This window comes from Mesoplodon bidens (genome assembly GCF_964165515.1).
Source record: "Mesoplodon bidens genome assembly, chromosome: 4".
Classification (NCBI taxonomy): Eukaryota; Metazoa; Chordata; class Mammalia; order Artiodactyla; family Ziphiidae; genus Mesoplodon; species Mesoplodon bidens.
The window spans coordinates 36,665,898-36,679,722 of record NC_138160.1 but is presented as its reverse complement, the minus strand read 5'-3'; the positions used below and the strand labels follow the sequence as shown (position 1 = coordinate 36,679,722).

Here is a 13,825-nt window from a genome sequence, read left to right as displayed (position 1 = left end):
CTTACCTTTAAACATGGATGCTCAAACAATCTTATACTGGGTACAATGTATAAGGTGAGGTCTAGGGCACCTTCTTGGACATGAAAGGGGAGGAAGAATAATTTAGATCAAAGGGTCTATTTCCCAAAATATTGGAAAAGTCTTCATTTCCCTTTGTATGTAAAACACCACCTAACAACCAAGTTAAGGGGGTTAATATTTTATATAGGCCCTTCATATGGTAATGACACTTTTTAATAATTTGAGACATCAATGTTCTACAAATGTTAATGGATCAATGTCATATTATCACCTGCTGTAGCTAATAGACTGATTTCTAAAATCACAGTTCATAGTCTTTTTCTCTTTTAAGTATATAATGAACTCACAGATTCTTAGGGCCCTATTCTCCATGGAAGTCACCCACGACCCCTAAGAACCTGAGAATGCTTATTAAAAACATGGATTAAATAGATGCATAAACCTTCTGGGGAAAAATGATAAGGATGTGGAAGAATGGGACAGTACGAAGAAAGATAGATTCTTTACTCCAGAGTTGGAAGTTGTGGGAGATGAGATCATTAGGATAAAGTTCAATTTGATAGGATATAGTCAGTAATCTTTTTTTTTTTTTTTTTGGCGGTACGCGGGCCTCTCACTGTTGTGGCCTCTCCCGTTGCGGAGCACAGGCTCCAGACGCGCAGGCTCAGCGGCCATGGCTCACGGGCCCAGCCGCTCCGCGGCATGTGGGATCTTCCCGGACCGGGGCATGAACCCGTGTCCCCTGCATCGGCAGGCAGACTCTCAACCACTGCGCCACCAGGGAAGCCCCCTAGGGAAGCCCCCTACAGTCAGTAATCTTAAGGTTTATTGTATGGTGGTGCCTGGAACAGCCTATCAGGAGATTTTAATCATTCATAAAAAATGAAACAAAATATTTTTCTAGATAGCGCTATGATCAGATTTGCTGGGGGCTTTGGAGGTAGAGTGTGAAGCCTAAGATAAAGTGCCTGTTGAACTTGTGCTAACCTATCCTGCTGGCCCTATCTCCAGGCTGGGTTAAAACGCTCTTTTCATTTCCAAGGTTCCAACAGAACCTTGGCTTACAGCCATCCTAGACATTGTCTCACTTTCCAATGTGTTTTCACTGCTTACGTGTCTGTCTCTTCTATTAGATTTTGAGGTTCTTAAGAACAGGGAACTCAGCACTGTGCCTAGCATAAGCACCTAATAAACGTTTGATTTTGTTCAATTTAATGTAATTTGATTTAATAGTCAATACAGGTTTGTTTGAAAACTCTGCTTTCTTAAGTAGGCTGACTAGACCCAGATTGTCCAGCACAGAAGAGGCTGTTAAGAATGGATTCCCTTCAAACCCTCCTCCACTGTTGGTGGGAATGTAGATTGGTGCAGCCACTATGCAAAACAGTATGGAGGTTTCTTAAAAAACTAAAAATAGAGTTACCATATGATCCAGCAATCCCACTACTGGGCATATATCCAGAAAAGGCAAATTTGAAAATATTGAAAATATAACTAATTTGAAAATATACACGCACCCCAATGTTCATAGCAGCACTATTTATAATAGCCAAGACATGGAAGCAACCTAAGTGTCCATCAGCAGATGATTGGTTTAAGAAGATGTGGTGTATATTTACAATGGAATATTACTTGACTATAAAAAAGAATGAAATACTGCCATTTGTCATACTAAGTGAAGTAAGTCAGACAGAGAAAGACAAATATTATAGGATATCACTTATATGTGGAATATAAAAAATAATACAAATAAATCTACATACAAAGCAGAAACAGACTCACAGACATAGAAAACAAACATGTTTACCAAAGGGTAAAGAAGGGGAGGGATAAATTAGGAGTATGGGATTAACAGATACAAACAACTGTACATAAGTAGATAAGCAACAAGGATTTACTGTGTAACACTGGGAACTGTAGGACTCCCTGGTGGCGCAGTGGTTAAGAATCTGCCTGCCAGTGCAGGAGACACCAGTTTGATCCCTTGTCCGGGAAGATCCCACATGCCGGGGAGCAACTAAGCCAGTGCGCCACAACTACTGAGCCTACTCGCTACAACTATTGACCCCATATGACCCCATATGCAACTACCGAAGGCCATGTGCCTAGAGCCCGTGTACCGCAACGAAGAGTAGCCCCCGCTCACCGCAGCTAGAGAAAGCTCGTGTGCAGCAACAAAGACCCAATGCAGACACAAAATAAATAGGTAAAAGTAAAAAAAAATTGGGAACTGTATTCAATACCTTGTAATAACCTATAATGGAAAATAATCTAAAAAATATATATCTGAATCATTTTGCTGTACATCTGAAACTAACACAATGTTGTAAATCCACTATGCTTCAATTAAAAGAAACCCATGGATTCCCTTCAAATATTGCAAGCTCCCCATCGTCTCTTTTTGCCAGCTGAGGGTTTTAGATATACACTGGCCCAGACACAAACACTCCCAGGCACTTTGCTTTGGAGCTAGCTGCACACTTGGAGGGAATTCTCTGGCACAGGAGGCAGCTGCAAAGCCACATGTAAAGGAAGGTGGTGACGGTGAAATACTCAGTTTCCTGCTGCAGACAGACCCAACATGACTATTTACATTTGTGAAGAAAATGAACTATAGGGGGATTATCTGCTTCATACAAAATTTGTTCACACGGTTCTTTTAAAAACAAGTATGTATATATGCATTTTTCTTTTCCTGCAGAAAAACTAAGCATTTCACTAGATTCTCAAAGAGATCTGGGACCCCAAAATGTTAATACCTACTGCTTGGTGTGAGTAAATAGAATTTGGCTTTCAAATGTCAAGCTTTTCCTTTTTTGTTTTTTTAAAGAAAGTCGCTGCTTTATTCAATAGTGCTTTAAGTGGCAGAGGAATTTAGAACCAACCCACTTTATGGAGGCAAGTGTGGAAGGATTCTTTTTTTTTTTTTTTTGTCAGCGCCACACGGCATGTGGAATCTTAGTTCCCCAACCAGGGATGAACCCGTGTCCCCTGCATTGGGAGCGTGGAATCTTAACCACTGGACCACCAGGGAAGTCCAAGTTTCTACTTTGATAATTTCTTTACAGGAAAGATAACATCAGAGCCTCTTTGTACTTTCTGCACCTTGTACAGCAGTACTCAGCCCACAGCAATCAATAGGGGTTTGTTTGGACAAAATGCCTCGGTAGTGAAAGCGAGGCTTACTTGAAAACCATCACCATCCAGGGCTGATGTCATTTGAAATTGCTGCTTGCCTTACCCATCATGCGTGTGCTCATTTGTAGCAGTTAGTGGAGAGAATGTATCCCTTTCTGAAAGGGTAGGAATTTTCCATTTTACTTGTACATTTTGAAATTTCCATATCCTTTTCCATGTTCAGCTACTATCACAGCTAACTTATTTGTATGGTACTTAAATTTGTAAAGAATTTACAATAGATTGTTAAAAGTTTCTGTGGGATACCTAGGTCTTCCAGGGAGTGGGACTTCTGTGATGAGAAAAATGAGGCCTGGCATCTCTCAGATAGGCGGTCTCTTTCCTTATTCCTTTCCTTAAATGAAAAAGAAAAGAGCAGAAGTCCTGTGAGATCCCACAGAGATTCAAGTTTTAACCACTGCAAAATAATCTAAGCAGGTCTGTAACAGCAGGAGACGGGAAAGATTTGAACACCAGGTGACTTTTCTAACAAAGTTCACGCAATTTGGGTTAGGCTAGCACCTGACCGCTACAAAGTAAAAGAAAAAAATTTTTTTTTTCTCTTTTTAAAGAGACAGCTTACCTCGCTGGCTCAGCAAATGTTTTTCCCTATTATAGTTTGGAAAAGAGCATAACTTGGAGGCCTTCTTTACCCTTAGCCCTTCCTCCCGCCCCCGACTGTACCATTAAATCCTAGCTACTGGGGTGACTAAAAAGGATAGGGAATAAATCAGTAATTGCAAAAACTCCCCCCGCCCCCATTTTGTGCATGCCAGCACTTGCTACTTTTTAAAAGTTGGTTGTAATAATCAGTCAGAGGTTGTCTCTGCTAGCCAGGTCACAGCCTGAGTGGGCATTGAACTTTGGACTATAGCTGAGGGGTGAGGTAGACAACAGGGACTATAAATATCCGAGTTTCTGGCTGTGGCTTTGTGGAGCTGCCCCAGCTGAGCAAGAGAAAGGAAGCAAGCTAGTCGGAAGGGGTTGTGTAAGTAGAAACTTCGTGTTTTTCAAACTTGATTCCTTGACAGTTTGGTAAATGATTTGATTTTCGAGTCTTGATAAAATGTTTCTGTCCTTAGAATAGATTTGAAGAAAAGAGATGGGTAAAGAAAAGTAATACAAAAGAAAGAACAAAAGAGTCTAAACGCTGGGTGCAGTGGGGACACTAACAATTCTTGCTGATTTTTGCCCTGCTTTCTGCACAGCTGAGGATGAAGATGGGGGCAGAGGAGGCTGGAGAAATTGAATTCTTTTCCTCTGCAAAAAGTTGTGATGTTACATAGGCAATATTATATGTTCAAGCTTAAATATTTCCTACCGAAATGCAGAGTGAGAGCTCTAGGGGCAAAACAGCCTGTGGGTTTGAAGAGCAGAGACTGAGATATGGCCTTTCTACAGTGCTGTAGAAATGGCCAGGGATATTGTGAGCAGTTTCAAGGTTAAAAAAAAAAAAAAAAAAAAAAGAAGAGAGAGCAGGTTTGGTCCACTGTGCGGAAATGATCATCCTTGAAAGAGTTAAAACCCATGTCAGAATCGGGTGGTCTGCGATTAAACGCAATGCTTTACAGTTTACGTGGTGATGGGTGCTTTCAGGAGAATGAGGGGGGGACCCTCAGATGCAGGTCTGAAGGTCAGGGGAAGAGGGTGGAAAAAGTTTCTGCATGTTTTGCCTTTTGATGGGAAATTTTAAACAAATGTAGCTCTGTATGTGGCCAATGAATCTAGGTTTGTGATTGAAAGTGGTGAGATTAGTGAAATTCATAACTACATTTTAACGGTTATTGCATCAGCTTCCAGTAAATCTAGTTTTGTTATTTATCTACATTATTTTATATAGTTGTCCGACAGCTGTAATTAATCAAAAGTTTATTATGTAAAAAGTGATTTTAAGGAAACAAAGTTGAACAGGCTATTGATTATAGTAACAGAGGAAAATCTGAAAGTGTGAACTCTGTAATCCACTCTGCCAATGGCTTCTGTTATTTTTTCATCAAAAAACTAAATGAGAGCAATGGGTGAGATAACCTTTTCATTTGTATTCACTCTTCAGCCAATTGGAATGGTATGCAAAGTAAGGGCGCCAAGCGCTGAGTTTATGCTGGGGTCTATAACTACTGAATTTATATTCTAGAAAGTAGGGAAGATCTAGCCATTCTAGTAAGAAACAAAATAGCTCGAATAATTTTGATGCTTTCTTTGTCATCTTAGGGCATTAAAAAAACCCAGATCCTGGCTACTATAGTTACTAAAGGTGACCCAGCTAAAAACGGTCAATATATTGCAGTAGCTAAGAGGTCATGTGTTGGAATTAGGAGAACCAGTTTGAATCCAGTTTCCCTGTGACTTAGTACCTGTGTGGACTTGGGCAAGATGCCTAAACTGTCACTTAGCCATAGTTTTCTCAACTGCAAAAGGAGATAATGGTCACATAGTTGTAAGGATTAACTGACATGATATTAGAAAAGTGCTTTATGCCACCTACAAATAGTTGTATAAATGCTCGATAAATGGTAGCTATAAGAAGGATAATTGTATCATCAGTATAAATACTATCCTAAAGAAATTCCCTAGATTTAGTCCAGATATATCCTCTGTTTTTTTTAAGTATTGGAATTTTAAAGATATTAGAATAGTTGGGATGGCCTTAATAAATTATTTAATTTATCCTGTCTTAACACCCCCCCCCTTTATTTCTCTTCCTTTAGTTAGGCTCTTATCAAGATATTCTCTATAGCTAGGAATTTTTGGTGTCAAATAACGTGAAAGATAAGCAGGTTTTTTAAAGTTCTATCTATAGCTACCAGTGCATTAGAGCCCAAACCAATCTGATTTTAGCCTTTCTACTCCCCTCTTAACCCTGGGCTCACTCTAGGTAACTTACCGTTAGCTGCCCACCCTCCCCACTGCCCAAGTACTTTTACTTTTTTAATCCCAGATCAGTACCTGAAAATGTGCCAACTTCCTAGTTCTGGAATTTTGTCCTAATCTCTCTTCCTCAGACTCTTATATCAAAATGAGCCTGATTACTTTATCTGATTCACTTAGTGTGTCTTAAATAAAAATTAAATCATGTTTGCATAAATGTGTGGATTTTTCTTTCTCTGCTCATCTCTGCTCTTTTTTCCACCACCTGTCTACAAATCGTGTGTTTTATTTGTACCTCTCTGCAGAGAGCGCTAGCCCTTGTTTTGGGAATATTTCTTGTCATGTATTCAATACTTGTACATTTCTTGTCTGAGTATTTCCTACTCAGAGGGGTCATCTTTTTTTACCCAAGAATGTGCCATCTAGTCACAGGAACTTCCTGAATGCAGTGGTAGCCAATAAGCAGACTAATCGAGTGTAGATTCCAGTGAATCTTTTTTTTTTTTTTTTAAAGGGCTCTTTATTTTTTTTAGTAATTTATTTATTTATTTTTGCTGTGTTGGGTCTTCGTTTCTGTGCGAGGGCTTTCTCTAGTTGTGGCAAGCGGGGGCCACTCTTCATTGCGGTGCGCGGGCCTTTCACTATCGCGGCCTCTCTTGTTGCGGAGCACAGGCTCCAGACGCGCAGGCTCAGTAGCTGTGGCTCACGGGCCTAGTTGCTCCGTGGCACGTGGGATCCTCCCAGACCAGGGCTCGAACCCGTGTCCCCTGCATTAGCAGGCAGACTCTCAACCACTGCGCCACCAGGGAAGCCCGATTCCAGTGAATCTTAAACGGTACAGGGGCCAGTGACTTGTAGTATTTCTTCCTGGTCTGGTGCTTTTTCATTGGTTGGTGTTTGTCTTGGATGTGGTAGCAACATTTTGGCAGGCAGTAACATCTGAATCTCCTCACGTTGGTAGACTGCCCTCACTGCCACCTTCTTTCTTCCTGGGTTCTCCTTCCATGCTGTCTTTTCATTTCTGTGGAGAGTCCCCTACTTACCCTTTCCTTTCTTAGATTGGTAGAGGATAGAGAGAAGCAGGCAGAACTTGGTGTGTCTCAAATAAAAATCAAATCATGTTTGCAGAATGTTACTTGGTTGTAGAGGCCACATTCTCCAAATTTCCCTAGACATGTATTTTCTCCTAGACATATATCTTCTACTAGAGAAGTACTTGGCTGCCTGTTCAGGCAGATCTCCATTGCATGCTTACTAAAGTATCTTGCTAAGCCAGATAGTTAAGAGGTCCTTTGACAGCTTCCCTGACTCTGGCTGATCTTTTCCCCTTTACAGGGAGATTTGGGGCTAAGAGGCCCAACACAGTGAGTCCAACAACATGGTGACAGAATCCACTGGCTAGATATTTGTACAAAGTAGAATTGTACCTGCTGGGTTTATAGAAATTCCTTGTTATGACTGTGAAGATGACAGAAAGGTTTTCTCTTTTACAGGACAGCCCCAGCAATGTGGAAAGGCCTGGGGCTGGCCCTGGCTCTTTGTCTCCTCCCCACAGGAGGAACAGAGGGCCAGGGGCAAAGCTCCTTTTGTAAGCAACCTCCAGCCTGGAGCATAAAGGATCAAGACCCCATGCTGAACTCCTATGGTTCAGTGACGGTGGTTGCTCTTCTTCAAGCCAGCTGATACCTGTGCATACTGCAGGCATCTAGGTAAGGTAGTCTTTCTGTGGTCTAGCATTTCTTAAGGGGATAGCTATTAAATACATACATACATAAAATAAAATAAAAAAGATATTTTTATTAAATTGCATTTTTGAAAAACTATAAAAGTTTGCCTAGAACATGTTAGAGGAAAGACAACTAGGAGGGTGTTTACAGTTGTTTTCCTGGGGCTATGGAAGCTTTTTCTTCTTTTTGTGTACCTGTATTTTATAGTACCCTACTAAATATGTATTACTTGTGTAATGAAAATGTTCTAAATTGTACTGTTGGAAATGGATTAGTTGTTTCAATATAGGAAGCAGAGACGAGAGCTTTGCTAGAGTAGAATGAACACTAGACTTGCCACCAAAGGTCTTGAGTCATTTAACAAATTTATAAATATATATTTGTTGGGTTATTTGCCAAATATTTATTGGGTACAATTCTCTGTAACTGCGAGATGGATTAAAAATATACACTTCATAAGATTAATTTGAGGACTAAATGAGCTGATGTTTGTGCAAGCGCTTGGCATATTGTTTTAACTGAGCATAAGTGCTCAATAGATAATTAGAGAAACAAAAGTTTTAGTCTTTTAAAACAATGCAAAAAAGAGGTATGAGTTAAGTAAAAAATAACAGAAGAGTTTCATTTAGGAAAATAGAGTGAGGAAAAAGGGAGAAGTCACTAAAATAAAATTAAATGAAATTATTCCTTTTTTTGTATTTTTTCCAAATATTTTAGATTGGAAAACCTGCGAGTAAAACTGGAGAAAGAAGGATATTCGAACATCTCTTATGTTGTTGTTAATCATCAAGGAATCTCTTCTCGATTAAAATATGTGCATCTTAAAAATAAGGTTTCAGAGCATATTCCTGTTTACCAACAAGAAGAAAACCAAACAGATGTCTGGACTCTCTTAAATGGAACGAAAGATGACTTCCTCATATATGACAGGTGTGTACGCACATGTATACATATATGCATACACACCCACCCCCCAAATTAAAAGATATCTGCTTTGTATTTAATTTAATAAGTAATTTAAAATAACACGTCGGCTTTTATTACCAAATACTCAGTTTCAAAGTGAGCCCGTTCAAATGTTTGGTTTTAGTATTTTTGAAATGACTTCTTTTCACACAAGGGAATTCACCACTCCAGTAGGGAAATAAAGAAAATTGACTATACTTTTTTCCCCTGTAAACTAGCATTCTGATTAAATAAAAAGAAGGATCAATTCGTACCTCACATACAATTCTAACTTAAAAATTTTGCAGATGAATAACCATACTTTGCAGGCCACTTGCTTATCTCTAATCTAATTACTAAATTTTAAGTTTACATGCCTGCATTTCTGAACTATAAAATATGTTAATTATTTAGGTATAATCGGCATGAATCTGCTTTTGATTCCATGAATGAGTAAAACGTTTGTATTTTCAAGGAACCTCAACGCATACATTATTTGATATCACTGGGACTTCCTTGGTGGTGCAGTGGTTAAGAATCCGCCTGCCAGTGCAGGGGACATGGGTTCGAGCCCTGGTCCGGGAAGATCCCACATGCCGTGGAGCAACTAAGCCCACGTGCCACAACTACTGAGCCTGCGCTCTAGAGCCCACAACCCACAACTACTGAGCCTGCGTGCCTTGAGCCTGTGCTCTGCAACAAGAGAAGCCACTGCAATGAGAAGCCTGAGCACCACAAGGAAGAGTAGCCCCCACTGGTCGCAACTAGAGAAAGCCCGTGCTCAGCAACAAAGACCCAATACAGCCCAAAAATACATAAATAAATAAATAAATTTGACATCACCAACATTTCTAGTTGGTGCTGGATTTTTTTTTTTTTTTTTTTTTTTTTTTTGGCTCTTCAGGAATGGTAAGCCAGACTCTGCCAAGGCCTAAGACCTACTTGGTCTTACTCTAAATATTTTTAATATTACATGTCATTCTTTTAGGATTGCAAACTTCTTATTCTGTTGCAAAGTGTAACCCTTTGATAGTCATATAAAATTGTATATACAGGGTAAAATAGGGGTAAGAAGGACATTTCAACTCCACTATTTCTGAAAATGCCAAGTGTTGTATTTCCATTTCTTTCACTCTACTGAAATTTTTGTTGCATCAGATATTTTTTTAAATCAGTGGGCTACTGGCCAAGACTTGAGGATCTTTTTGTTATGCTGTGAATTCTTATTGTGTGGAATTTGTGCTGCTTTAGCAGTTATGAAAGGCTCGTGTGATTTGCAGAGCCCAGTTTATGATGTCAGTGGTTTGAGCATTGATAGAATTTACAAGTCAATTACAAAATTGTATTTGACCAAGTCACAATAACTAGACTGCATAGTTTTGACATTATTTGTTGTGACATATCGATTTCACATTTCAAAATCAGACTCACTATAGTCTTGTCATGACCTGACCTGGTATGCAGTGCCAGGGAGGTCGTTTGAGACCCCATTCAAGGAAATTTACTGAAGTTATGAAAAGGTCTTAGTTATAAGATCATTGAACCTACAATACCTATCCCAGATGGTGCATGAGTAGGATCATGATACAGAAAATATTGTAATGACTTTGTTATTTTTTTCAGATGTGGCCGCCTTGTATATCATCTTGGTTTGCCTTATTCCTTCCTAACTTTCTCATATGTAGAAGACTCCATTAAGACTGTTTACTGTGAAAGTAAATGTGGAAACTGCTCTCTCAAGGTATTTTTCTCAATTATTTTTACTTGGAGAAAAGAGGAAATCTTTCAAGAACTATTTAAATAAGTTAGTGTTTCATGATTAATTAGCTAGTCAATGTTTCTGTTGGTGTACTAAAAATAAACTACAACAGTAATTTTTATTAATATAATTACATATGCTTCCTTTTATATAACATATACTTTAAAACATCTTTTCAAGATCCGTATTGCTGCTTTTATCTAGAAGAAGTTTAGAAAACAAAAAATCAACATAGAATCCAAATTGGAAAAGAAGAAGTAAAGCTGTCACTGTTTGCAGATGACATGATACTATACATAGAGAATCCTAAAGATGCTACCGAAAAACTACTAGAGCTAATCAATGAATTTGGTAAAGTAGCAGGATATAAAATTAATGTACAGAAATCTCTGGCATTCCTGTACATTAATGATGAAAAATCTGAAAATGAAATCAAGAAAACACTCCCATTTACCATCGCAACAAAAAGAATAAAATATCTAGGAATAAACCTACCTAAGGAGACAAAAGACCTGTATGCAGAAAACTATAAGACACTGATGAAAGAAATTAAAGATGATACAAATAGATGGAGAGATATACCATGCTCCTGGATTGGAAGAATCAATATTGTGAAAATGACTCTACTACCCAAAGCAATCTACAGATTCAATGCAATCCCTATCAAACTACCAATGGCATTTTTCACAGAACTAGAACAAAAAATTTCAAAATTTGTTTGGAAAAACAAAAGGCCCCGAATAGCTAAAGCAATCTTGAGAACGAAAAACGGAGCTGGAGGAATCAGGCTCCCTGACTTCAGACTATACTACAAAGCTACAGTAATTAAGACAGTCTGGTACTGGCATAAAAACAGAAAGATAGATCAGTGGATCAGGATAGAAAGCCCAGAGATAAACCCACGCACATATGGCCAACTTATCTTTGATAAAGGAGCCAGGAATGTACAGTGGAGAAAGGACAGCCTCTTCAATAAGTGGTGCTGGGAAAACTGGACAGGGACATGTAAAAGTTTGAGATTAGATCATTCCCTAGCACCATACACAAAAATAAGCTCAAAATGGATTAAAGACTTAAATGTAAGGCCAGAAACTATCAAACTCTTAGAGGAAAACATAGGTAGAACACTCTATGACATAAATCACAGCAAGATCCTTTTGGACCCACCTCCTAGAGAAATGGAAATAAAAACAAAGATAAACAAATGGGACCTAATGAAACTTCAAAGCTTTTGCACAGCCAAGGAAACCATAAAGAAGACCAAAAGACAACCCTCAGAATGGGAGAAAATATTTGCAAATGAAGCAACTGACAAAGGATTAATCTCCAAAATTTATAAACAGCTCATGCAGCTCAATAGCAAAAAAACAGACAACCCAATCCAAAAATGGGCAGAAGACTTAAATAGGCATTTCTCCAAAGAAGATATACAGACTGCCAACAAACACATGAAAGAATGCTCAACATCATTAATCATTAGAGAAATGCAAATCAAAACTACAATGAGATATCATCTCACACCAGTCAGAATGGCCATCATCAAGAAATCTAGAAACAATAAATGCTGGAGAGGGTGTGGAGAAAAGGGAACACTCTTGCACTGCTGGTGGGAATGTGAATTGGTACAGCCACTATGGAGAACGGTATGGAGGTTCCTTAAATAACTACAAATAGAACTACCATATGACCCAGCAATCCCACTACTGGGCATATACCCTGAGAAAACCATAATTCAAAAAGAGACATGTACCAAAATGTTCATTGCAGCTCTATTCACAATAGCCCGGAGCTGGAAACAACCTAAGTGTCCATCATCGGATGAATGGATAAAGAAGGTGTGGCACATATATACAATGGAATATTACTCAGCCATAAAAAGAAACGAAACTGAGCTATTTGTAATGAGGTGGATAGACCTAGAGTCTGTCATACAGAGTGAAGTTAGTCAGAAAGAGAAAGACAAATACCGTATGCTAACACATATATACGGAATTTAAAAAAAAAAATGTCATGAAGAACCTAGGGGCAAAACGGGAATGAAGACGCAGACCTACTTGAGAATGGACTTGAGGATATGGGGAGGGGGAAGGGTGGGCTGTGACAAGGCGAAAGAGAGGCATGGACGTGTATACACTACCAAACGTAAGGTAGATAGATAGTGGGAAGCAGCCGCAGAGCACAGGGAGATCAGCTCGGTGCTTTGTGACCGCCTGGAGGGGTGGGATGGGGAGGGTGGGAGGGAGGGAGATGCATGAGGGAAGGGATGTGGGAACAGATGTATATGTATGACTGATTCACTTTGTTATAAAGCAGAAACTAATTAAAAAAATAAATAAATAAACTTTAAAAAAAAAAAATGGATAACCAGTGGACCTACTATATAGCACAGGGGACTCTGCTCAATGTTATGTGGCAGCCTGGATGGGAGGGGAGTTTGGGGGAGAATGGGTACATGCATATGTATAGCCGAGTCCCTTTGCTGTGCATCTGAAACTATCACAACATTGTTAATCGGCTATACTCCAATATAAAATAAAAAGTAAAAAAAAAAAAAAAAAATCAACATAGATTACATATTTCTATTACCACTGAATGATATTGCATGAATATAAGTGCTTAAAGAATTCAGTCAACATAAAATACATTATTGCAATATTCTGAATGTGCTCATATAAGAGCATAGTGATAGCAAAGATTATCCATGGCATTACCTGAAGTGGAATTGGGGCCCAGATAACTACTTAATTTACCAAGAATGTAAAACTGTCAGCTTTTCTGTGAAGCCCTTACACAGTGCACTTGGAATTACTGCATTTATTTCACAATGGAATAACTTTTTTACTCATTACTGATATTTCTCTCTTAACAACCATGAGAATATTTATTCCTTGTCATGAGAGACACTATATTTACAAGTGGTTTATAAAAAAGATACTCAAGGAATTGATTTTAACTTATATTAACTAAACTTCTTTTCCTCTCAAATTGAGAAGGAAAATCATTCCAAACAGTGTTTCCTTGACAGAGCAAGTGGGCAAAATTCGAACTCAGGTTTAAAAATAATTTTGAATTTTTATTTCTAAAATAAAGGAAGCTCTGCTTCCTTTATATTTTTCCCAACTCTAAAGAAAGCCATTCAGATTTTAATGAATCACTTAAGTTGTTAAGAAGCTCAACAGTTTAATTACTCTAGTTATGTCATTTTTCACATTTTAATCTTCATAATAATACCGTGAGGGTTATTTTACTGCTTTTACAGATGAGGAGACTGAAGTAATGCAAATAAAGTATTAACTCAATGTCTAACTTATACTAAGTGCTTAATGAA

The 13,825-nt window shown here is 38.6% G+C and overlaps 1 protein-coding gene across 1 annotated transcript in view; it reads left to right on the top strand.

Annotated features, from left to right (window-relative positions):
• The window catches only part of SELENOP (selenoprotein P), a 41,511-nt gene that overhangs the window by 25,618 nt on the left and 2,068 nt on the right, over window positions 1–13,825 (top strand). The window contains 3 exon segments of the mRNA XM_081233218.1: window positions 7,560–7,775; window positions 8,511–8,723; window positions 10,362–10,479. Of these exon segments, the coding sequence (XP_081089344.1) occupies window positions 7,560–7,775; window positions 8,511–8,723; window positions 10,362–10,479 (547 nt within the window).